We start from the raw sequence: 25,790 nt of genomic DNA on the forward strand, positions 1-25,790 counted from the left end.
GAGTTTTCTTGTGATCCAATTTGATCTTAAAATCCCAGGAAAGGAAGCTTTTCTACAATTCACTTTGGTTTCATTTTTTTGGTTTGTTTCTTTTTAAGGATAAAGTTGTAATTGTGTTAACCCTATGACTTCTTATTGTTGGTAACACAGAATTAAATATTAATGCAGTAATTTTATTTCCTTTTTACATAAAAATACATTAAACCCAAAGAACTGAGGTACATGATTTCAGAGCTCTATTAACGATAATGGAAGTGTTGATCTCAGTAGTCAATCTAGCACAACTAAAGCTACTTGATTGAAAATTTCAAAGCCAACAAAACACTCAACAACTGAGAATCAAAACTTGTTCATAGATTCATTTATAGAATTAAATCTCAAGTCCAAACCTCTCTCCTAAACTCTAGACCTGGCTATGTATCAGCACTGAACATCTCCACAAGCATGTCCCACCAGCACTGGAAACCAGCCACTGTAACATGGAATTGAGATCCATCTCCACCTCTTGTCTTTCTGATAGCAATACCACAAGTTCCAAATCTACTCATTTGTTCAGGCTGGAACCCAGGGTATGAAGTATCTAGTTCTTCCCCTTGGCTTACATAGGCAGTCTACCCACCTACATACAATTCAGTCTATTTCTTCTCTCTATCCCAACAGATTGGGTCTTTGTAATTTGCCTAACTACTGCAATGGCCCCCAGGATCCAGTCTCTTCCTCCTTCAATCCTTCCTTCACTCACCACCAGGACGACTGGTCTAAAATGCAAATATGTTGCCATGCCATGTTCAATTTTTCAGTGGCTCCCTATGACCCACAAGATAAAATCTGAAGTTGCTGAACATGATAGAGCTTGAAGGCCTTCCAGACCTAATCAGCCATATACTGACACCCCCAAACCAAACATCTCATAGATTTGTCAATTGTTCTCTTACTCCTCTGTGTCCATTTGTACTTTATGAACCTCCATCACCACAAGTGATTCATTTCTTCCATCCTCTGTTTTCGCTACTAGACTAAGTTCCTGGAGGGCACAGGCTTTGTTTGATTCATCTCTGGATTTTGAGACTGATATAGCGCTCAATTTATGGAATAGGCAATCCAACACCATCCATGGGGTTCTTTTACATTGCTGTTCATTAGCTGAGCTAATATTTGGCTTCCGCATGTACTTCTGTTACTTCAGCATCACCCATTCAACCTACCTACCATTCACCATTAGTCCAACTTATCTACAAGTGGAGGTGATGATCTGACAGCACCACATCAGGCAAAGTCTATGACTTAAATCAGTCCTTCTAAAATTCCCAAGGTCCCAGTTGTCTGAAATGCTGATTTTATCGCAAGGATCACTGATGTTTTTGCTTGTTTTCAGGATCTCTATAGTGGATTAATTGGCCCACTGATTGTTTGCCGGAGACATTACATGAAAGTATTCAATCCCATAAGAAAACTGGAATTTTCCCTTCTGTTTTTTGTTTTTGATGAAAATGAATCCTGGTACATAGATGACAACATCAAAACATACTCTGAACACCCCGAGAAAGTAAACAAAGATGATGAGGAATTCATAGAAAGCAATAAAATGCATGGTATGAAACATTATTTTAACCCTAAATTCCCCCTTTTCTTCCTTCAAATGAAATTAGTTTGGAGACTATTCATTTTATAATAAACCAGTTCTGCCTTACTCTGTATGTGAGTTAGAATTCTGTTCCAAGCAAAAGCCACCTATTAACTCCTTTGCCCATTCCAAAGTCTCATTCCCTTTTAAATTCACACTTAGGATTATGGATTTTGGTACTAAATGATTAGAGAAGAAGTGTGACTTTATTGACCTGAAAGTATTCATTTCCCCATCTGTAGTGAAATAACTTCTATTACCTCAAAAAGGTCCCATACATTAACCTAGTAATCATACTGTCAGTGAAACAGCTACTGATTTAAAATATCATGAAAAATAATTTTTAAAAATCATGTGATTTCCCCAGCTATTAATGGAAGAATGTTTGGGAACCTGCAAGGCCTCACGATGCACGTGGGAGATGAAGTCAACTGGTACCTGATGGGAATGGGCAATGAAATAGACTTGCACTCAGTACACTTTCATGGCCACAGCTTTGGGTATCAGGTAAGAGTGATCCACGGTCATTATTCTTGCCCTGCTGGAAAGTGTTTTAACACAAATGAAGAAAATATTTCCTTAGAGACTTATGAAAAAAAAGTTTTAAGAGACTACTAAACTATTTCCAAAGAGTGTGCCATGCAGCAATTTCAATTGTTGTCACCAACTTTTGTTACACATTGGGCTCTTCATTGGATTTTTAGTGGGTTTTCATGGAGTTCTGCTCACATATTTGCTGGTCGAGGCATTTGAATAGACTCATTAGCAGAGAGGGTGGGAATGTCCATATGGTGGATCAGAAGGTAGAGCCAAGACTTTATTATAACTTTTACCTGTTCTAAATTCTGAATCCTGAAATGGCCTAAAGTGAACAAGTTTATCATTTTGGTGTGAGGCAACTGATCGGTCCCAAGATCTCAAGGCTACTTCTGCCTCTCAGCCAATGCTGATTTCAGCAGGAGCCAAAAGCTCTCTTTCTTACCTTTGAGTTAATGTAAAAAATTCAGAAACTACCACAAAGCTCATTGCAGAAAAGGCCATTCTGCTGTCTGTATCTTGGTTTACGCAGATGTTATATTCTTAGGGGACTTTCAATTCTGTTCTTGCAGAAATACCACCCTCCCCCCACAAATACTCTGTGTCTAGTCTAGCCTCTACCTGAACTGCCTCAGGTTCCGGTTTCTCCCTGGGCCTCCTTTCCTGCTCCCAGCATTACCTTCCCTGCCATAAAGCTTCACAGACCAGCTAATCTAGATGAGGTTCAGCAAAAGTGAGATTAGGACTGAAATGAGGCACAGCTAAATTCTCTTGTGTAACTCAAGTGCAACTTCAAACTGAAGTTGAAGTGTAAGAGGTCCCACATGATCCAAATGGGGGAGTGGACTCTCCTTACATCTTCCCTTCACACACACTTTGTGGCCATCCTGCCAGGCACTCAGCAGTACCAAGACAACATACCTCACTCTCTCTTTTTTTAACATATTCATCCACTTTTCTAATATCCCTGTGCTGGCCAATGAAAGATTATTTGAATGAACTCTCACATACAATAAGCATTATATAATATTTGTCATTTTTCTAATTAAGCACAGGGGCATTTACACTTCTGATGTCTTTGACGTTTTCCCTGGGACATACCAAACTCTAGAAATGTTTCCAAGGACACCTGGAATCTGGTTACTCCACTGTCACGTGACTGACCACATTCATGCTGGAATGGAGACTACTTATACGGTTCTGCCAAATGAAGGTGAATATCGAGCTAGCAATTCTAGTAGTCATATATCACCAATATAATTAAGATGCACTACTTTGCCTAAATATTTCCCCCAATAGGAAGCATTCATAAATGTGCTGCCCTGATCTCTTCCTTCTCTACCTCGAAATAGGATTTTTTTTTTTTTTTTTTTTTTTACTGCTAAATGGTGTGGGATACAGCTTATCCTCTGATCGCTGGTACTAATAACAGCACCAGAAGTCTCTCAGCTAATACAAACAGACACCACTCTGAGGCAGTGCAGTTATTCCTAAAGCTGATGTAAGGGAGTGGTCATGTTATTTACTGAAAGGCTAACAAAAGACACACTTAGAATTTAATTTCATTTTTATTAGGACACATTTAAACTTTTTTCATAGTTGTTCTTCTGTACTTGGCACACAAGAAGGTTCTCCCCACCCATCCCCCCAAAAACATCAATATAATTTCAAGTAGTCAGGCAAGTAGTCAGGCAGAAATGATGTCATTCTGTACTTCTAGGGGTGAGGGAAAGTATTGTTGATCACCGTCAGAGATTGTTTTAGTCCATTCAGGCTGCTCTAACACAATACCGGACTAGGTAGTTATTAAACTGCATATATTTATTTTCACAGCTCTGGAAATAAATATATGCTGTTTAATAACTACCTAGTCTGGTTCCTTCTCTGGTTACAGACTTCTTACTTTATCTTTGTATGATGGAAGGGACAAGCTAGCTCCATGGGGCCTCTTTGACAAGGGCACTAATCCCATTCATAAGGGCTCCACCTTCACGACCCAGTCACCTCCCAAAGGCCCTACAAAGTTACTCTCAACCACAAGCATTAGGTTCTCAATGTAGGAATTTGAGGGGACACCAATGTTCAGACTATAGCAAAGATCCAGGGGAAAAAATGGAATCTAAATTCCCTGTTTCCCCCAGCCCATCAATAATACTCCCTCCTGAAGCACAGGAAACACAGGAAAAGAAACAGCCCTTCCCTTCACTATGTATTCTACATAGTGAAATTCTGGTGTGTGGTTGCAGCCTTTGGTGTTTCTTGGGTCTTCTGAGTTCGGAATTATTGGAATTGGTGATGGCCAATCCAACAGGGGGAAATGATGTAGAGAAAACAATGCTTTGTGTTTCCTCTTCAAAATGGGCATTAATGGGGACATATAAGTGAAAGAAAATATAGAAATAAATCTCCCCCGAATTAAGTCATTCAAAGATCAACAGTGAGTGCAAACGACGTTTTCATGTCTGCTCCAGGGTTTTACACAAATACCTGGTAATGTAAAAACGATTCTCATAAAAGCCTTTATTACAAAGAGTGGGACTGAGAGCCCCAGAACACCGAAGATGGGAAGAGGCAAATAAACCGCTGGGTCAACGCCAGTAACTCCTGAACAAGATGAAGAGACAAATATGAGAGAGAGGCAATTTTCTCCACAATGAAAAACATAAGAAAAGAACTGTAGATATTCTGACATACTTAATGTAATGCTTCATTTCCCCTACAAGAGGAGGCATAAAAGACCATCCTTTGATAAAGGAGACTGTGACATTTCTACTACAGTCAGATAGTTTTTTGTCTGTAGGAAAAAAAAACTTGCCTAGCTTTCAGTTACTTACAGGCAAGGACAATATATTCTGTATTTTAGTAACTAGTGCAATCCAATCCAATACTCTGAATGGTAAATACCTAACCACCTGTTAATTCAATGAAAAGGAATTTTTAGACTTTTTTGGACATAATTTCAGACTTAGAGAAATGTTGTGAGAAGAGTACCAAAAATTCCCATATACCCTTCACCCAAATTCCTCAACTGTTAACATTTTACATAGCCACATTTGTTTCCCTTTCTCTCTCCTATCTGCCCCCCCACCTTCTCTAATGCACATACACTAGTAAATACATATAAAAAAAGTTATATGTAAAAAGTTATATGTATATAAACATATAGTAAATAAATATATTTCCCCAAAATAAGAATATTATATATAAATACAATATACCTATCAAAATTAGGAAATTAAAGATGATTTAATAGTATAGACCCTTTTCAAATTTCACAAATTATTCTCATCACGTTCTTTACAGAAAAAGAAGATCCCACTCATACGTTGTTTTTAGTTGGCTTGTCTTCTTAGTTGGAACAGTTTGTCTTTTATAACTTTCACTTCTTTAAAAGATTTATTTTTTTGAGAGGGAAAGAGCTGGGCAGGGCAGGGATATTCTCATGCAATATCTCCACTGAGTATAGAGATTGGCGCAGGGCTTGATTTCATGACCCTGAAATCATGACCTGAGTCAAAATCAAGAGTTGGTCGCTCAACAGACTGAACCTACCAGGTGCTCTCAGTTTGACATTTTTAAAGAATATAGGGCAGCCACTTTGTAGAATGTTCTTTAATTTGGGTCTATCTGATGTTTCCTCATGGCTAGATTCAAGTTATGCATTTTTTGGCAAGATTCTCATGGAAGTGATATTGTTTTTCTCAATATACATGTCAGGAGACACAAGATACTGATTTTTTTTCCCCTTACTCATTATGTTAACTTTGAGCATTTGATTAAGGAGATTTCTGCCAGTTTTCCTTATTATAAAGTTAATATTTTCCCTTTATAATTAATGAAGATCTTGCAGGGAGCAAAGTAATTTTTCTTTACTTAAAGCAGTACTAGAATGAGACATGTTTTTAAACATATTTCAAAAATGGAAATTTCTGCCAGATATCCATCAACAGATGAATGGATAAGAAGATGTGGTATATATATATATATATATATATATATATATATATATATATAATGGCATATTACTGAGCCATCAAAGATAATGAATTCTTGTTATTTGCAATGATGTGGATGGAACTCAAGGGTATTATGCTAAGCAAAATAAGTTAGAGAAAGACAAATATCATATGATTTCACTCATTTGTGGAATTTAAAAACAAAACAGATGAACACAGGGAAAGGGAAGAAAAATAAAATGGGATGAAATCAAAGAAGGAGACAAACCATAAGAGACTCTTAACTCTAAAAACAAACAGGGTTGTTGGAGGGTAGGAGGGAGAGGTAAGGGTAACTGGGGGATGAGCATTAAGGAAGGAACTTGATATAATGAGCAATGGGTGTTTTATGCAACTGACAACTTACTGAATTCTACCTTTGAAACTAATAATACACTCTATGTTAACTAATTGATTTTAAATAAAAAAGAAAACAAGCAAAGAATGGAAAAATAGAAATGAATTGAGAATAATTAGAACACTCATCAAAAAACTAATGACATACTGTATGGTGACTAACATAACATAATACAAAAACAATAATTAAACAAAATAACTAATATTAAAAATGAGAATATAGTTAAACCACATGACATATATAGTAGTCCCCCACTTATCCACAGGGAATATATTCCAAGACCCCCAGTGGCTGCCTGAAACCCTGGATAGTGCTGAATCCTATATATAACTATTTTTTTCCTATACATACACATCTATGATAAAGTCTAATTTATAATTAGGCACAGTAAGAGATTAACAACAACAATAATAAAATAGAACAATTTTAATAATGTACTGTAATAAAAGTTATGTGAATGTGGTATCTCTCTCTCTCTCTCAAAACACCTCATCCTGATCCTTCAGGATATACTAATCTTTCTTGTTCTTGTTATGGTATAAGAAGATAAAATGTGAAGTAAAGTGAATGACATAAACATTGTGACATAGCATTAAGCTACTATATTGACCTTCTGAGGAACATCTGCCTCTGGACTAATTGACCGTAGGTAACGGAAACCGTGGATAAGGGGGGACTACAGTACTGTTTTTAATAATGGTCTTAAAATTTCTTTTTCTATAGAGACCAAGTCTGGCTGAAAGAAATAAATTGGTGATAAGTGGAAAAAAAATATTCATAACAATGTACGTGAAAGTGATGAAGAAAAAGTTCACTTTGGAATGGCTATAAGCATTTAAAAAAAGACTGAAAACATATACTTTCATGAATTTGTGGGGGAAACTGTTACTTTGTGTCATATGAAAAGATCAACAGATACATGACTGACTCTAATACAATTATAACTAATTTACATAGGTCCTTCATATCACCACCAGGAGTTTATAAAACTGTATTCTCCAACCCCACCCCCAAAATCTATGCCCACATGTTGTCCCTTATGGTTCTTAAAGCATTACTATTAAGATTCATTGAATTGTTTCCAACTATTGGTTTCCTATTAATCCCTATAACATGGTGCTATCATTCTTAATGAATCAGCAGACATGAGGGCATAAGTGTCAAGAAAGTAAAATATTACTTTAAAATAATAAATTAAAAATTTAAAAATTTAAATGAAATAATTTTAAAATAAATTAAATTAAACGAGGTAAAATAAAAAAATTAAAATAATGCCAATCCACCTGGATTTTGTGAACCCTTGAAGAGACAGTCAAAAGGAGAATAATCTGGAACCAGAGAATGGCAAAATTGACAAACAGTTCTACAGATTATATCCTGGTAAAGATGAATACTGACATCAGGAGAAAAGTTTAAAAATACAGTTGTGGCAGATGTGTGGTGAGTAGTATTTTTGCCCAGCCTTAAGTAAAGTCGAAGCACACTATTGATGAGCTGACCTTGGACTCAAAATTGTTTAATAAAAGGTTAAAAAAGAAGATACAACTGTGAATACAATGATATATTTCTTTATTTTCCCATATACTCTAGCTAGAAGAGCTAAAGTACACATCAACAAAAAATAGAATCAAGGCTTTGGCTGAAAAACATGCATCCAACAAATTATGTTAATGGCCAGACAAGAAGACATTTAAGTTTGAAAATTTCTACTTTATTGGTTCATGGAGAAACCACAGCATGAGTTTTAAAAGTAACAAAAAAGTAAAGTTGGAAATCTTTTACTGTGGGAAAACATTAACCTCTTTCTCAAAGAAAAGTATTCAAAAAAGAAGAAGAAGAAGAAGAAGAAGAAGAAGAAGAAGAAGAAGAAGAAGAAGAAGAGAAAGAAGGCATAAACTAATAGAGAAATCTGGAAAAAATCAAGAAATATTCTTTCAAATATACCTACCAAATGTTTCTGGGGTGAAAAAGATTGTCACTTCTCCAACAACACTGATTTGATATTACTTGGAATAAAAGTCAGTGTCTACTTTTAAAAACGTATATACCTTCTTTGAAAAAATTCTTAAGTTTTGTGGCTTTCTTTACATTCTGGACAATTACATGGATGCAGGTCATAAAGTACCAAACTAATAATACCACCACAGGGTAAGCAGCCTGAAAGCATCTGCAATAAATGTGCTTATTCGATATGAAAATCCTTTATTTACATTTTTACTGGATATTCCGTTGTTGTTTTTTTTAAAGTCAGTCTTCAATGGCATTGTGGTATTTTTCCAAATGATACCTTCAAGTCAATGATTTCTTTCGACTGCAATAAAGAAGATAAGGCAAGAAAAACGCTGCAGTGCCATCTTCTGGGAGGACATTCAGGAAATCTCGTAGTTCTAGCTCCACAGCAGCAACTGACAATGTTTCTGTTGGTAGGACATTAGTATCTGAGTTAGAACTGCATGTCTGTCTTTCATACAATTTTCTTAACACTCAACTAACTAGAAGCTCAGTCAGGCAACAAAATGTTATAATCACAAAAGGAAGGAAAAAAAAGATCAGTCTTTAAAATCCACAGACTACTTATGGTTTTAACAACTTCTCATTCTTTCTAAAATGCTTTTAAGTTTATTTTATATTAGTTCCCTGAAATTTTGATTTACTGTTTCATTGCTGGATTATTACATCATTTTTTCAATATACTTCTATTAGCCTCTAAAGAAAAATAAAATCATGTGGATACTGTCTTTAATGTTAGGGCTGTATTACAGCTAATTTATAAAGATTGCTAGGAAAGGAAATACTATTAATTGATGGATGGCATTTTCCTAAATTAGTTTCTCACTATTATGAGATTTTCAGGTTATCAAGAAGCACAAATCTGTCTTCACGACCATTTTTTCCGAAACTGTAAAATAACGTACTCATGTGTATATCTTTAATTACTAATGGATTTAGGAAACATTTTTATAAAAAGAACTATGTAATTTTATGATTCCATTGCTTCTTGATCCTTACATGCTGCCCTCTGCTGGGAAGAGAGGGGGTGACCTTTCAGAACAGTGTTGGTGATAAACACCAGCGACATTCCCTGTGTGATCCTCCCCTGCCCACCACTTACTCTATCTGCAGAGTGACTAGAATATAAAATCTCCTGCTCAGATGTGTGCGCATCCATCCAAAGTAATTTCTCTAATATTCAGCAATCTAAATCAACCCTTACACAAAGGGCTGACATGCCCATGTTGCTAAAAAGTTAATGAATGGATCAGCAGTGATGAATGGGAAAGATCCCTAACTCTGGAGTCAGACAGATTCTGTGACTTTAAGAAAGTCACTTAACCTGAGTCCCAGTTTCTTCATCTATAATGAGGTGGTACCATCTGCTAGCTTCTAGGGTCCTTTGAGAATTAAATAAAATACAATGATGCACATCTAAAATATTAATAGAAACTTAATAAACAATGACTACTAACTAGTTTGCAACACCTATATGAAAAACATGAATTATCAATACTTCCCTATCAAACCAGTTTATTTAGCTTAAATGTGGAGCCTATAAATAGTATCCTAGGTATAAAAAGAACTGTATCAAGGTTATAGAGCCAACAAAAATCTTGTCACTGCCCAATTCTCCTCTTCTGCCAAACAATGAGGGGCTGATATAGGTTCTAACTCCAAGTATAAGGTCACTATCTTAAATACATAGAGGACTTTAAATCCCCCAGTGTGTCTAGAAAATATTTATCAGATGCTGAAAATAGTTATTTCTGGCTGATGGGATTTTAAATGACTTTCTAAACTTCATTTTTGTAATTTACTACAGTAGTAACATTTTTAGCAATAAGCATAGTTCATTACCACAAAAACAGTAACAAATATTTCCTGGAAACAAGCCAATCATTAGCTCCAGTTTCAATGGCTCTGCATTGGTGCAATGGTTCTCAACAAGCATCATTTTGCTCCCAGGGACACCTGAAGCTGTCTGAAGGCATTTTTATTATACTGGAGAAGTGCTCCAGTATTTAGTAGCAAGGAACGCTGCTAAATGTCCTAAAATGCATATACACAAAAGAATTATCAGTCCAGGGGCGCCTGGGTGGCTCAGTGGTTAAGCCGCTACCTTCGGCTCAGGTCATGATCTCAGGGTCCTGGGATCGAGTCCCGCATCGGGCTCTCTGCTTAGCAGGGAGCCTGCTTCCTCCTCTCTCTCTCTCTCTGCCTGCCTCTCTGCCTACTTGTGATTTCTCTCTGTCAAATAAATAAATAAAATCTTTTAAAAAAAAAATAAAAAAGAATTATCAGTCCAAAATGTAAATAGTGCCAAAGCTGAGAAACGCTGCATTGGATATACAAGAAATCAAGCCCCTAAGTATATATTATATAGATTCCTGACTACTATCTCCAACTTTACCATCTTATGATTTTGCCTTATGTTTGTTCTAGAATCAATACGGAACTTCTCATTAATCTCAGGATACTAAAATATTGGGCGGCTTCTGGTCACTCCATACATCGCAGACCTGGAACTCAGTTCCAGATCTCCAGACTCTAGTCTTGGTGTCCTCTCAGTGCACTACCGCTCCCTTGGAAATGGACCTGAAGTTATTTAGGTATCTTCCCTTCAAATCAATTAATAGAGAATGCTTCCTATGGAGAGGCATATAGCTGGTTAGGAGGGCACAACAGGAGAAGTGAATAAAATGCTATACCAGCTCTTGGGGCTTTGGAGTCTAATAAACATAAATCACACCCTGCACTTAGTTCTATGAGCCACACAAATACAGTCAAGCACGTGTGTATGCACACACATGGATATATTCTGATGATACAGGAAAATGGAACATTTGGAGGAATGATTACGGGTGGGTTGGGGTAGAGGGGACATGGATGTGGATGGGGAAAGGATGAAGTCCTTTCAGGTAATGATGCTGCTGAGGTACGGAGATGTGGGATAGTTGCTCTGCAAAGTGACCCACACAAATAATTGGTTCCAAGTTGTGTGATAAATGTGACACAATGGGGACAAGGCAATCAAATATTTGACGTTTCCACCTTCCAAAAACCCAAAATTCACTCAGGGAGATGAGTAGGACAAAAAGGTAGTATCAAGCCACCACATCTTCCTGGTCACAAGCATGCAACTTTACTTAAGGCATCTCCGGAAAAACACCCTCCAATCGCCATAGGTTCTGCCTAACACTTTAAAAACCAGTCACATCAGCTGGAAAACACAATTCCAGAACTGTCCATTTCTAATCAATTATGCACACTGAAATTAGTATAACCACACCCTTTGTTATCAGGCCAACAATTATCTAGTGACAGTAACACATAAGACTAGAGAAATTTATAACCATATATCTATCATGATTTATAAGTGACTATGAATTTTGCAAATTCAAACAATGCCTATGCTGTAAAACAAATTTATAGATACTCAACTTAAAAAAAAAAAAAAGATTTTATTTATTTGACAGAGAGAGAGAGACCACAAATAGGAAGAGAGGCAGGCAGACAGGGAGGAGGAAGGCAGCTATGCTCACCATTATACCACCAACACCCGATCAGAGAGAGAGGAGGAAGCAGGCTCCCTGCTGAGCAGAGCCCAAAACGGGGCTTGATCCCAGGACTCTGGGATCAGGACCTGAGCCGAAGGCAGAGGCTTTAACCCACTGAGCCACCCAGGTACCCCTAGATACTCAACATTTAAATCTTTGGGAACCTTGTTATTCCTCAATACTTGCTTACAATTATAATAAATAATAATAATAATCTTAATTTCCTATATGAAATAAATTAAGCACTCAGATCATCAATAAAAATATAACTGTATTAATGGCTATTCAAGTTTTTAAAATACTAAGGTTCTGAGTTTCTATGACTATGTTAACTTCTTAAGTGTTTCAAAACATTGGCTTAAAAGCATCAGCTCCATGACTAGAAGAGATAAATGAATATCTAATGTGACGAGAGAGCATATCAATGCTGAACTAAACTCTTGAGATGATTCTGCTTAGCCCCTCTTCATCTCATTTGAGACTCTCAGGACTAGAGAAAGCAAGACCTCAGCAAATTATGGAAATTAAAACTAAGACTCATTTATAATCAAACAAAAAAATATCATTTTACCTTTTAACGATGACAGGTAAAGCTGACCTTTCTCTCCGCCACATTTTATTCTATGACAAAGTTCAGGCAGCAGTTTTTTCCACCACAAGGTCTATCTTGGGAAAAAATGAATACATTTTAAATTTGATGCATTTTACATTCAAACTTCCAACAAGAATAAGATTGTGCAGGAGAGCACAGGGCAAAATATATCATCTTGGTTAAGATGCCAAAATTTGTTACAACAGAAGTTATATCAGCAGCCAGTCTTCTGTTTAAACTATAACATAAATCAGGTTTGTAACTTGAAAATCTAATGACATGTATGTTGTACATACGTACTTGAATATTCTGAAGAAGAAATGTAGACATGTTCTGTTATCTTTATGTGAAAAGAAGGCAGGCCAGAAGGGAGGGAGGGAAGGAGGGGAACAGGAGGGCAGGGGAGGGTACAGTACTCAAGTTTAAACTCTTCCCATTTCTCAGCTAAAGATCATATAGTCCAGATAATATTTTCCTATCATACATCATTTCCCAAATCTTCAGGTAATATCCTACTTTATTTCCAAACAAAAGGTTTTTAATAGAGATAACATATAATCACCATACATTTTAATGGCCTCTAACAGTACTCAAAGCACATAACATATTAAACATATAGGCTCCTTTGACCCACCCAGACCTGTGAGGTTGGACTGATATAATTTGTCCCCATTTTGCAGATAAGACAAGATCACCAATTCTGATTATCAGGAATCAAGCCTAAAAGACATAGCTGAAAAGCATACCCGATTCTCTTCTTTCAGTTCATGATTAGCATATGGAATGATCGCCTCCGGGCATCTTTCTAACAATGTGTCTATACACTGTTCATACTCTTTCAAACGCGTCTGACACAGGACATGGACACTGAGGCCAGCGATAGTGTCTTCTGAGAGTGGCTCCAGGAATGGAATAATGGAAGCTATGTCAAATGAAGGACCACATATAAGAGACTATGAACAGAAAAGTGAAATGTTATGGAATGAGGCATCCAAAAAACTAAAGCACAATATATAGTATAACATTCTTTTTAAAAAGACCAATATCCCTTGCCAAAAAAAAAAAAAAAAAAGGAAAAGGAAACAAAAAGATGAATGCAATACAATATTTATTTATAAGTCTAAGCGGACTAAAGTATTAAAGAAGTTTGAAACCACCTCTAGTTTAAAGAATAAAAATCTGCTTAATAGAAAGCAATCTTTTCTAAATTAATATGGTTTTAGTTGCTTTGGATAGACTAAGTTAAAACTAATGGGAATATTTTAGGACTCTATTTTAGGACTCTATTCTAAGGAAATAATCAACATTGTGATCAAAGATTTATGTTCATTTCACTGTAATTGTGAATTGTAATTCACAGTAATTGTAATAATGAACAAGTAGGATCTATGTTAAATAAGGGATAAGTAAATTATGGTACATTCATATGGTGGACTATTATATAGCCATCAAAATTTTTTAAAAAGTCTAGTTAATGAGAAAATGCTCATAATAGAATGATGAGTAAAAAATATCAATACAAAATTATATTCAGAACAGGATCAATTTTATAAAATCTACACAGGTACATGCACATAAAGAAATGCCTTTGGAAGATCACTGAGATTTGAAATAGAAATCAGATCACTGGATGGAAGGACAAAGTCCACTTTTTATTTTTTCACACCTGTATCTTCCAAATGTTCTATAATAGGCATGTACTACAAATATAACCAAAAATAAAATTTAACATTTAATAAAACTAAAGCAATTGTTAATAACCTAATAATTTGTATCAGTACTATTTGCCACATGCTGAAAGACAGAGTAGGCAGTATTTGAGTATTCAGAACTTTACTAGTATTTTACTTTTAAACATTTAAACTATAAATATTACTACCACCAAAACATCTCTACTTTCACTTTCTTCTGGATAAAGATAAAACGGTCATATCCTGACTTTTTTTCTTCCTGTATCCTTTTTACTACAGCATCTTCTCAGACGCACAAGAGGATATGGAATGTGAACTATTTGTTTACAGTCAGCGTGATTATTTTATTCCAAATATCTACCAAGGAATGGCTAGGAGTATAAGGTTGGTCCCTTTCCTTCCTGCAAGTTCAATAGTCATCTTCATCTGAATAATTTTCTGACAACAAGAGAGCAAGTATGATAATTGACCACTTGTGGGATCTCCCACATGAGAGAAAACACAGATTATTTCTACTTTCAACTTTTGATTAATTTGGATAATGGGCAGGGTAGGAAGGAGCAAGGCATGGGTAACCCAAGCCATGGTTAAATGAAGCTAGTCAAAGCTTGGTACAAAATTGATTACCCATGAACATTTACTTAGTTTTATCCTTCAAAAAGTTTAAAAATAAGAAACACCAGACAACACATATATCACTGAATTGAAAATGCTCCAAAAGTTATTACTACTCTTTACTCTTAATGTCATCTGTTTCTTAGCAATATTGTTTTCATATTGGAAATGACCTTCTTTTCCACACCCAATATACACACGTTTGTTTCCTTCTGTGATCTAGGTCCCTCATTCTCAGCCAGCTCTGCAGGGCTAGAACCCACAGACCCTGTCTTCTCTACCTACACAATCTCAGGAGTAGTGGTTGGCAAGGAAGTGGGGGAGGGGACTGTGACAATTATGGCAGAAGGCAGGGCATTGACTAGTTACTGTGTCTTTCCAGATAGGAGCTTTTTGACATTAGATGATTTATAGATAGTTTTTTAAGTTTTGCACAAATATACTATTACAGTGATTGAGGATAAGAGACAAACACTTATCAAATCTGTGTGGTGACAGCGGGATGCGGGGCGGAGGGGAAATCACACAATTTTGGAACGGTTCTCCAGGTGATTCTAAATCTCCTATTCCTCTAGGTGAAAACAAATGAGATCTTTTTGTTTCTTGATGGTTCTTTTTTACTTAATGACTAAGACCAATCAACCCACTGATAATCTAGAAAGATATAAAATTAGGAAAACAATTTTTTAAAGTATAGGTTGACTACATTTCTATCCTTTAACAGCAAAGATTCCAAGAAGAATGTATTCTTTTTAAACACTTTAAAATGAATTTTAAAAGATCACTCAATTACACGTTTTCAAACAGTGATTATAAATATGCTTTGAAGCTCTATCTGGTAAGATTTAATAGCACTAGTTACAATTGTGATTTTAAATATGTAATTAATACATATATTCTGGGAAGGCAAGGCCCTGTCTGGCTTATCCAATGCCACACATGCTTGAGGAATAATTGTTTAGTGAATGTATCAGAGGCTAAGTCCTAAGGAGCCTCTGTACTGTAAGGGGACTAGAGATAAGAACCAACAAGAATTTTCTCTGGCAATTCTTTATGAATGTAAGTAACTCTATCTTTGGATATGCAATTCAGACCTGTCTAATGGCTGAGTCTAAGCGATATGGGCTCTTCAGTTTCCCTCCTGGACCCCATCCCCAACCTGACATTTTGGTTTCTATAAGCAGTAAGTACACTTACACCAGCTCCCGATGTAAATCAAGGGGTTACAAACTCTAAAGTCTAAAGAGGCCAAAACAGATGATGGAAATGAATGAAGGCAGCTGGAGGTAAGGGGAATGGACACCAGGCACCATATCTAGACCAGGAGGACCCAAAGATAAGAACCATGGCAGACAGGACAACATGAGCACTGACCACGGAGGGGAGCCACTAGTTTGCTCTAACTCTCAGGTTGCAGAGGCAGTGAGAGCCCCCGCGTTACCAGTTCTGCCTAATCTTTCAAGAAAAAACTTGAAACCCAGAATTCTTCATTTGAAATTTCAATTGTATATGTTGGCACTACATTGGGCAGACCAAACAAAGCAAATGTGAGGATATATTCAGTCCTTGGGCCACAGGCCTCCCTGAAATAAAATCATATCCATATCTAGCCCAGCTTGGTCTACCACATCAAAGATGGACTTTATTTCTCATTTGTGGAAAAAACAGTATCACGGTCAGAATTCTCACAGGATGATCTATGTTTTCTGATCACACTTTTTTTTTTTTTTTAAGTTCTCCTCAGGAGTCAGATAAACAGGCTACTTTAACCTACTTTCTATAAGACAGAGAGTGGTAAGCTTGGGCTAGAGGTCTAACATGTATGAGTGAACACAAAACAAAAAATAAACTCCATCAATAATCGCTAAACATTTGCCATACTTCCATTTCACAAAGTGTTTCCAAGGACATTCTGAAAATAAGGCAAGACAGTCCCATGACCTGGTGAACTCACTCTCGGCAGGCAACAAAACCAGCCTCTGGAAGCCTCCAGCCTTCCTCTCAGCAGTTTCAAGCAGAGGCAGGAATGCCCTCCAGAGCTCCTGAGTATGCCTTACTATGGCTTTTCTCCCCGCAAAAAAGTATACACTCTGGATTAACAGGACAACTGAGGTTTTACCAAATTTAAATCTGATACTCTATGGTAATATGCATAGTTATAAAAAGAAGCATTCTTATTTACCTGTAATTTTGAAAGGTCTTCTGTATAACTTTTATCCACTAAGGAATCGGATGATATTAAGACATTAACCCAAGGATAAACTAAGCCATAATGACTACAGGCATTAATCTAAAATGTAAAAGAAATTTAACATAAGCAAAATACAACAAAACAAGATTCTCTTCATCTATTCCACCAAGAACAAGCAACTGCTAATCTTCTGCATGTCACAGAGTTAGGCATACACTTTCCTGGGAATGGGAAGAAAAGTCTCAGCCTTGCTGATTCTCACTGAATAAAACTGAAAAATTCTCTCCCCAGTCCCAAAAATGGGGGGGGGGGGATGCACTAAGTATTTCCTTATAAATTTTTTTAAATTTTTATTTATTTTTTTAAAGATTTTATTTATTTGAGAGAGAGCACATGCACAAACAAAGGGGCATGCAGAGGGAGAGGGACAAGTGGACTCTACCCTCCCTGCTGAGCACAGAGCCCAACAGGGGCTCCCTCCTAGGACCCATGGACAAGATTTAAGTGTATTTTTAATTCCTGCTTATAAGATATCTGATAATATAAATTAGGTTTGATTCTAAGCCATTAAAAATCACAAGGTATACTACTGTAATGTGTGGTGTACAAGTTTAATTTAACATGTTATTCTAGTCTCTCACCAGATCCTCTGATGTTCTCAGTGGTACGGTGTCAGGGGGCTGCCTCTTGGATAATCTCCAGATGTACTGTGATGTGAGCTTGAAAAAGAGTTCCTGGAGAACCACATCTGGGAGACCTGCTAAGAGCTGAGCTTCCCAAAGGTCTACCAAGAGCTGAGGAATGATGTCCTCGTCCTTACCACAAAGCACCTTGAAAACAGTGAAACAAGCCCCCATAGCCCAGATAAATACAGTATTGATCAAGTTATAGCTAGTCTGAGTAGCACTCTATCATGGGGACCATGCATTTAATAATTTATCATTAGCATTCATGCCATGGCAAAGTAGATTGAGATGTCTGAACAGAAACCAGATTCCAGGATGCTGGAATTTGGGACTGGGGAGAATGGAATTTCTCTAGATATATCCTTTTAATGTATACTTTTATAAATTTGTGATGTGTAAGTCTTCTTTTGCAATAAACAAATGAAAACACAGTCTCTTATTCTGCTTCCTGTCCCGCACCAGTTTTATCAGCCTGTCCAGAGCCACCGCATTTTGAAAAGTGACAAACCTTAAAGAAGGAATCTGCTTCTTCAACTCCAATTTTGTTGTTCTTCTGTAAGCCCAGGACTGAAGCCACAAGCAGGCCAGGCTGAGTGTCCTTCAAGTGTGCTGCAAGCTCGGTTGGAACAATCTGTCCCTTTCTCTGTTGAATCAATAGCCGGGGTTCCAGAATGAAGCCACACACCAACTTCATCTTCAGATAAACAAGAAATTTAGGGTCAAAATGTACACTGCGTTCATTTTGAAAATACATTCCAGTGCATTCAAGGTTCATGGTTAAGCTATTAATACTTCAATCTCAATTTTTTCTCTAACTACAAAGTTCTCGTTCTAAGGAGGACATCACTGTTAATTGTCTTTGAAGAAGTTATTAATATTTAAGTATCAGGATATCCTATTTTTGTAGAGAGCTTTATATTTAAGTCTACTTGTTTAAAAATAATATACCTTGAGAATATAAAAAGACTAGACCTTAAGAAAATTCATCTTTCTAAACTTGTACTCTTCAAAGCAGAGGATACCTCGATGTTGACTCGTTCTCTTCATCGTAACGAAACATGTCATTTGTACAATGATAAAGCACTTCTGCTGTCTTGTTTTAGAAACTGAAGTCATACTGTGGGCATCTGACCACAGGCAACAAAATAAGAGTCTAGAACCACAGTATCCAAAGCCATATTGCCTGCTCCAAACCCTGGCTTGAACACTCACGAGCTATGTGGTCTTGGACGACTCCTTTCTCCCTCTTTGTCCTAGTTCCCTCATCTGTATGATAGGTATAATAACACATGTAACTTAGAGCACTGTTGCAAGAATTAAATAAGATAGCATACACAAGGGGCTTAGAATGGACTGGGGGCAAAATAAGTGCTCATTTAACATTACCTTTTAATTTCCTCCTCTACTGGATTAACATCTGTGGCTCATGAACCTAAATGGGCTCTCTTTGAAGGAAAAGCTACCTTTTCTTTAATACTGTCATTCAATATCAATCTTCCTTAATGTCATTTGTGATTTTTTCAAGTGCAGGCCATTTCCTCCACTACTAGACTCCTAAGGCTCATGGTTAACATCCCGCTTCCTGTACTTGAACACAAAGCACTCTGTTCTGTTTCAGTGGACATATCATATCCCTCACGCTAGATCAGACTGTCAGCTCAGGGCAGATGCTATATATTCTTTAGAACCAAGTACTGTGCTCTGAAAGCACCTGATGCAAAGTTGAGAGGTCTTTGGATACCCATTGCTACCACTGATCACTCTTATTTCTTTTTCATTCACCAGATCAAAGCCCGCATACTCCCACTTTGGGTCCCTTCTATTCTAGCATGAGGTCTATTCTCCTTTATGACTAAGAAGAAATGAACTAGACAGAAGCCAGAAGAAAACTAAACACCTTAGGGCTACCAGGTCCTGTTTCAGCCTGCCGTTAATACCAAGCAGGGCACTGTACCTCTGGATGGCTTTTCATTTCGTTTCTGTGCATGTCAAGATCTCCCATTTTCAGAGCCATTGCTGCTTTGGTCAATGCCACTAAGATCGATGAAAACCCAGAAGTATCCAGCTTGCTTAGATGGCTTATGGCAGTTAAAGGGTTAATATTCTTCATAGAAGGACTACAGAGAATATGGGGCAGTTGCTTTGGCTCAGCTACATGGAACATCTGGACCACTTTTGCTGCTAATTCCTTTAGTGAACATCAATAAGAAATAAAATGTCAGTTAACCAACACAGAGCTACAAAATCAGCAAAAAAAAAAAAAAAAAAGAAAAGAAAAAAAAAAGAGATACAAAACCAAGATGTAAACTTCCAAATGAGACACAATTGTAAGTATTCTTACAATTTAAATATTCTTAAGTATTCTTAAGTTTGGATTTAAAAAGACAGAGTTCACGGTGATAATGTGGGAGACCTGAGATGACCTGAAGTGATCTCTTTGCTGAGGTATAATGCAGAAAAAGTGGTGAAAATATGTACAGAGTTGTGGCTGGCATTTCTAATTTTAATAAGAGTTCAAAAGAAGAAAATAACTATTTGATTAAATTATACTTAAAAGACATTTAAAAATTCCAGCTTAGTATAAAATATACTTAATGAAGTAATTTATTTAAAAAAATTCATTTCTCTCCAAACCTTAAAGTATTTGGTCTTGTAATGTTCAGCTTTGGATATTTGACTCAATTCTTTTTAAAAACACAGGACGGGCTATAAACAAGCCTTAACAATGTGTTAAGGTCACTGGGCCAGGATTTCCTAAGTGAAGCTTCGGACACTGGAGTTTGGGAGAACTAGGTTTGTGTTGTGCAAAGAGGTACAGATGAGAAGGAGGGCAAGGCCCAAGGTGTGTGTCGCTCTTCTAAAGATGCATGCCTGTCACACTGGGCGGGTCGCTCAGCCACAATGAACCACATTCCCCCATCGATACAATGAGAAAGTAGGAGAAGGTAATTATAAATTCTTTTCCAAGCTATAATTCTAGGATTATTAATGAAGAAAAGGACATTTCAATAACCTTTTTAGGAAAAAAAGAAAATAATCCCAAAGAAAAGCATTTGAAACCTGACTTCTAAACAGTATCACATAAAATAAATGGCTAAAATGAAAAGTTAGGAAGATTAATATAAGTAAATAGAAAACCATAATCACTTCACTTAATTCTTCATCCAGGTTTTCATAAAGTGAATGATTAAGGTAAAAGATTAGTCCCCTCTCGTATTTCTGTGATCCATCCTCTAGTAGCCAGTCTGCTCGGGCTAAAACTTCAGCCATAGACAAACCAGACATCTTATAATATGGTAAGGCGAGGTGGGAATACTGGGTATCAAGCCTAAAGGGAAGGAAGTAAAAAAAAAACCCTCAAATTTGTCATTTTTAGAGCCTGGATGTCTAACACATTTTGATAATAAAATAGATAATGCTTTCCAAAGACATAAATCTCAAAATACTCTTCTACTGCCATATGTCGTTGGAACAAGTTCTGAGTTTTATTCTGTAAAGTCATTCTAATTAACACAGTTTCTTTTTGCCTGCTCACAATAAAAATAGAAAAATAACTCATTAAGTGAATTTAGGATTTATAATGTGGCTCTAAAATAATGGTGTTGATAGGAAAGAAAAGTCTATTTTATTAATTTATAATCATTCCCATGGGTCAAGTAAGCCTTTGAAATAATCATATACAAAAAAATCTATAAAGTCCATTCTCAAAAATAAAAACCACTATTCATCCCACTCCTTTTCTGAACTCATAAAAGCACTGACTACAAAGATTAAAATCCCAGACCACCAAAATAGTATCTCTCTTTTAAGGCTAACAGGCAATAAACCAGTAATAATGCCTGTCTCTGAGATTTTCATGGTCATGAGCAGGTCCTGAAGACCTGAAAGAAATTTAGTTCCTAAATTAAGCAGAGGGAGACTCAGGAACTGGAGAGTCATTGTTTGTCTAATAAATTGTAACTCCTTGAAGGCAGGAAACAGTCATGTTCACCTTTGTGGCTCTAAGCTTAGCACAGTACCTGGCACACAGTACGTGCTCAATAAATGTGTATGGAATACATGAAGAAATGAACCACTTCCCCTCAAGCATTCCCCCATTCATCAGATAGCTACCAGCAATGGGAAAGCTGGCACCTACACCCAAAGCTCCAGATGGCTTCTTTAACAAGTTTCCAAGAAGCATCACCAACCTGCTGTAGCAGTCTCCAAGGTGCCCACAGCTTTCTTTAAATGCTTCCAAGAGCTCCGCTTTTTCTCCAGGTTCCAAATTATTGGCATCCATCAAGGCAGCCCTCACTAACAGGTGAGCCTCGCTAAGAAGGTGGATACAGCTCTGGGTTTTTGCAGTCTTATAGGTATTACTGTAGTCTACCTGAAACAAACAAACAAAAAAGGCCAGCCACTAATATTGCTGCAGAAAGACACCCGCAAGTTTCCTGGTTCTTAAGAATATCTAGACGGGGCACCTGGGCGGCTCAGTGGGTTAAGCCTCTGCCTTTGGCTCAGGTCATGATCTCAGGGTCCTGGGATCAAGCCCTGTATCAGGCTCTCTGCTCAACAGGGTGCCTGCTTCCACCCCCGATGCCCCTGCCTGCCTCTCTGCCTACTTGTGATCTCTCTCTGTCAAATAAATAAATAAAATCTTAAAAAAAAAAAAAGAATATCTAGACATTTTGTTAGTAAAGTTCATATTTAGACAGATTAAATCATAAAAGACTAAAAAGAGGTTATTTATCATTTGGATAGGCCTAGCTGAGGTGTTCTTTTCCCTCACAATCCATGAACCAGTTTAATACATACCTGATTGTAAACATTCCCTTGTTAAATCGTGCTAATCACTAGAGAAGATACAAATAACGTAATACTAATAATACTGTTAACTTAGCAATATTTGGACCACAGTTCAATAAGGCTAACAAACATCTGAAACAGCTAACTTTTTAAAGTTTTATGATTGAAATCTTTCTTAAATTTAGACTGAGTATGCTTCCCTTATTGTAGTTTCACTCAGTAAATTTAGGCTCTACTTGGTCTATTTCTGTAACCCACCGTGGGCTTATTAAAATTATCACTAGTTAATCTGAGTCAATCAGTATTTTCAGATTCCAGCAAACAAATCATCTACATGAAGTTTTAAGACTTTCCATTAAGCAAGATTAAAAGGACAGGGCAAAGCTGATATAATTATCGGCATTAAAATGCCAGGGACAAAACAGGCAAAACCTTGACTTGATGATCAAAATTAATATCACCAATAAGGGCACAGGCGTCATGTGTCTCCTGGTGTAACACCCTGAGAAAGACACAATGTTACCTGTGCAATGTTCTGGCTGAGAATGAGCATACACAACCTGAATCTAAACAAGAAAATATAAATAATAAAAATTTTAAAAAGGTGGAGGGGCATAAATTTATTTTCAAAAATGTCTATGCCATTAAAAAAAAGTCTATGAAATTATTCTATATGAAAGAAGGTCAAGGAGATATGACAATTATATGTACCACCTGATGTTAGACTCAGCCCTGTACTGGAGAAGGGAGATGCTAGCGAACTGACAACATTGGAATACGCGTCCCATATTTATTCATTTATTAAGCATTTCACGGTACTTCAGTGATGTAAACAAATACCCGGATTGTAAGAAACACACAATGAAGTATTTAGAGGCATCAGGCTCTGATGAATGCAAATTACCTTCCAATGGATCGCAGTGTGTCAGGGAGGGGGTGTGGGAGGGTGTGTATGCCTTTAGAAAGTACAAGAGCACAAAAAAAAGAGAGAAAGAGAGAAGCAAAAGGGGTAAAATGTTGATTATGGGTGAATCTGCGTGGAAAATATACAGGGTTTTATTTCTACTATTCTTAACCCTGCAACTTTTCTGTAAGTTTGAAATTATTTTATTTATTTATTTATTTATTTAATTTTAAAAGAAAGAGTTAAAAAAAAATGCTAGTGATGAATGGGCAGCTGTCGCTCTTAGAAAAGGTAGAAGGGTGCCCCCCACCCCCCACCCACCCCGGGCCACTACCCACAGGACAATGAGGCAGGTGCGCAGGGCCCTGAGACAATCTGCTAATATTTCAGAGTGAGATGGAGATAAATGATCTAAGATTTCTCTCACCTCCATTTCCTGGTTCTCTTTGCTAGGGTTGAAAGTAAAGGTCAAAGGCTATTTATGTTCAGACTGGTTAATCGATCCTCTTTGGAGGGTGGGTATGAGTAAGTCAGTCTTATTTTAGTGAAGGGAATTTCTACTGGCTCCTCAAATGTCAGGAGCTGTGAAAATGAGAAGGTGACTGAAGATCCACACTCTGCGTTCAGACAGCCTGCAAGCTGGTTGGCTGTGGCATTCTGAATGTGTGATGATTAGAATCAACATCTGGTCATGACTTTGACTCTAAATTTCTACCAATAAGAACTGCAAGTATGAAAGGGACACCTGGGTGGCTCAGTCGGTTGACCTAACTGCCTTTGGCTCAGGTCACGATTCCAGGATCCTGGGATTGTGTCCCGCATTGGGTTCCTTGCTCAGTGGGAAGCCTGTTTCTCTCTCTCTCTGCCTCTGCCTGCTTGTGCTTTCTCTCTCTCTCTCTCTGACAAATAAATAAATAAATAAATAAATAAAATCTTAAAAAAAAAAAAAAAGGATTCAGGATCCAATAGAGTTTTTGGGAAACCTGGGTGGCTCAGTGGGTTAAGCATCTGCTTTCAGCTCGGGTCATGATCCCAGGGTCCTGCTCAGCAGGGCGCCTGCTTCTATCTCCCCCTCTGCTTGCTGTTCTGCCAACTTGTGCTCTCTCTGTGTCAAGTAAATAAAATTTAAAAAAACAAAACAAAACAAAACTGGAAGTGTGAAAGGAGTACCATTTCTTTGTACAGTTGCACTGGTGAGATCGTATCCACAATATACAAATTCCACCCAGCCTCAGCTACAGGAGGTGTTTTAAGCTTACCACTGGTTCCTTTTCTAGAACTGAAAGCAAAACAAAAGATGAGAATTACAAGGTAAGACACAGAATTAGTATATGGTAATCTTAAATACCTAAGAAGAATTATGCAATCATTTGCATGAGTATTTTCTTCAGTGATTAGCTCTACAGTGGATTTTTATTCTTTAGTTCACAACGCTACATAGCTCTACAGCATTTAAAATTCGACAACTCTCATGCACTGGTAAACCAATTGCTTCCAATTCACTCCACAAGAATTCTTAAATGGGCAAAATGCTCAAAGAACAGGCAAGACCCCTCAAACGGAAGAGAGACTTGGCTGTGAGAGTGCCTGTGCCCACTGTCTGTCTTGCACATGGCCTTCAGGAGTGCCGCTTGCCTTATGCCACCGATCTAAGCAGAAGCTGCAATAGAACACTAGGCTAAACACTTGAGGCTGCTGGGGAAATGCAGAACACATACATAACCATGGTCCACTTCAAGCACTCTCTTAGCTCTGGCTTTCATTATGTGATGCATTTTCTTTAGCATAAGATCTTTTTAAAATGCAGACCTCTGACCAATGAAACTTTCAAATAGACTAGAAGTTTTTTAAAAAATCATTTAAAAATAGAATTTTTAAAACTGTCCAATGACAAAAAATGTTAATAATTCGCAAGACAGTGAACTGTTCTTCCTCTTGCCAGAAAGCTTTTAGAATTAGTCAGTCTCAGGCCATTCTGTACATGCTCTGAGTGACTGGTTACCCAAATCAACCTCTGATTATTCCTGTTGGTGGGACAAAGCACAGGCACAAAAAAATGTGAAAAAGCAAAAACTCATGTTAAAAACAAAAACTGTTGTTTGACTCGAAATACAACTCCTCCTTGACTTACAATGAGGCTACCTCCCAATAAACCCAAGAAAAATTGAAAATACCATAAATCAAATACACCTAACCTCCTAGACATCATAGCTTAGCCTAGCCTACCCTAAACTTGGCTCAGAACACTCACAGA

The 25,790-nt window shown here is 37.1% G+C and overlaps 2 protein-coding genes across 15 annotated transcripts in view; one reads left to right on the forward strand and one right to left on the reverse strand.

Moving 5' to 3' along the window:
• CP (ceruloplasmin) overlaps window positions 1-18,272 on the forward strand; it is a 56,962-nt gene extending 38,690 nt beyond the window's left edge. The window contains exons 16-21 of one of the 6 annotated variants that reach the window (XR_009351085.1): window positions 1,376-1,592; window positions 1,992-2,131; window positions 3,212-3,374; window positions 7,238-7,299; window positions 14,629-14,733; window positions 17,789-18,272. Coding sequence is in view for 5 of the 6 variants with exons in the window: in XM_059163808.1 (XP_059019791.1) it covers window positions 1,376-1,592; window positions 1,992-2,131; window positions 3,212-3,374; window positions 14,629-14,732 (624 nt within the window). In the remaining variant the exon portion in view is untranslated. Of the gene's footprint in view, window positions 1-1,375; window positions 1,593-1,991; window positions 2,132-3,211; window positions 3,375-7,237; window positions 8,558-14,628; window positions 14,734-16,860; window positions 16,877-17,788 lie in introns of those variants that run through there. The other 5 variants (XM_059163808.1, XM_059163809.1, XM_059163812.1 and 2 more) reach the window with 5 other exon arrangements.
• HPS3 (HPS3 biogenesis of lysosomal organelles complex 2 subunit 1) overlaps window positions 8,067-25,790 on the reverse strand; it is a 39,027-nt gene continuing 21,303 nt past the window's right edge. For 2 of the 9 annotated variants that reach the window (XM_059163813.1, XM_059163817.1), the window contains exons 8-17: window positions 24,707-24,815; window positions 22,032-22,213; window positions 20,989-21,169; window positions 19,796-20,029; window positions 18,350-18,535; window positions 17,797-17,985; window positions 17,147-17,254; window positions 13,405-13,611; window positions 12,638-12,728; window positions 8,067-8,931 (exon numbers count right to left, since the gene is read on the reverse strand). In XM_059163813.1, the coding sequence (XP_059019796.1) occupies window positions 8,804-8,931; window positions 12,638-12,728; window positions 13,405-13,611; window positions 17,147-17,254; window positions 17,797-17,985; window positions 18,350-18,535; window positions 19,796-20,029; window positions 20,989-21,169; window positions 22,032-22,213; window positions 24,707-24,815 (1,615 nt within the window). In that variant the 3' untranslated portion in view covers window positions 8,067-8,803. Of the gene's footprint in view, window positions 8,932-12,637; window positions 12,733-13,404; window positions 13,612-17,146; window positions 17,255-17,796; window positions 17,986-18,349; window positions 18,536-19,795; window positions 20,030-20,988; window positions 21,170-22,031; window positions 22,214-24,706; window positions 24,816-25,790 lie in introns of those variants that run through there. The other 7 variants (XR_009351086.1, XM_059163815.1, XR_009351088.1 and 4 more) reach the window with 7 other exon arrangements.

Source organism: Mustela lutreola, chromosome 2 (genome assembly GCF_030435805.1).
Source record: "Mustela lutreola isolate mMusLut2 chromosome 2, mMusLut2.pri, whole genome shotgun sequence".
NCBI lineage: Eukaryota > Metazoa > Chordata > Mammalia > Carnivora > Mustelidae > Mustela > Mustela lutreola.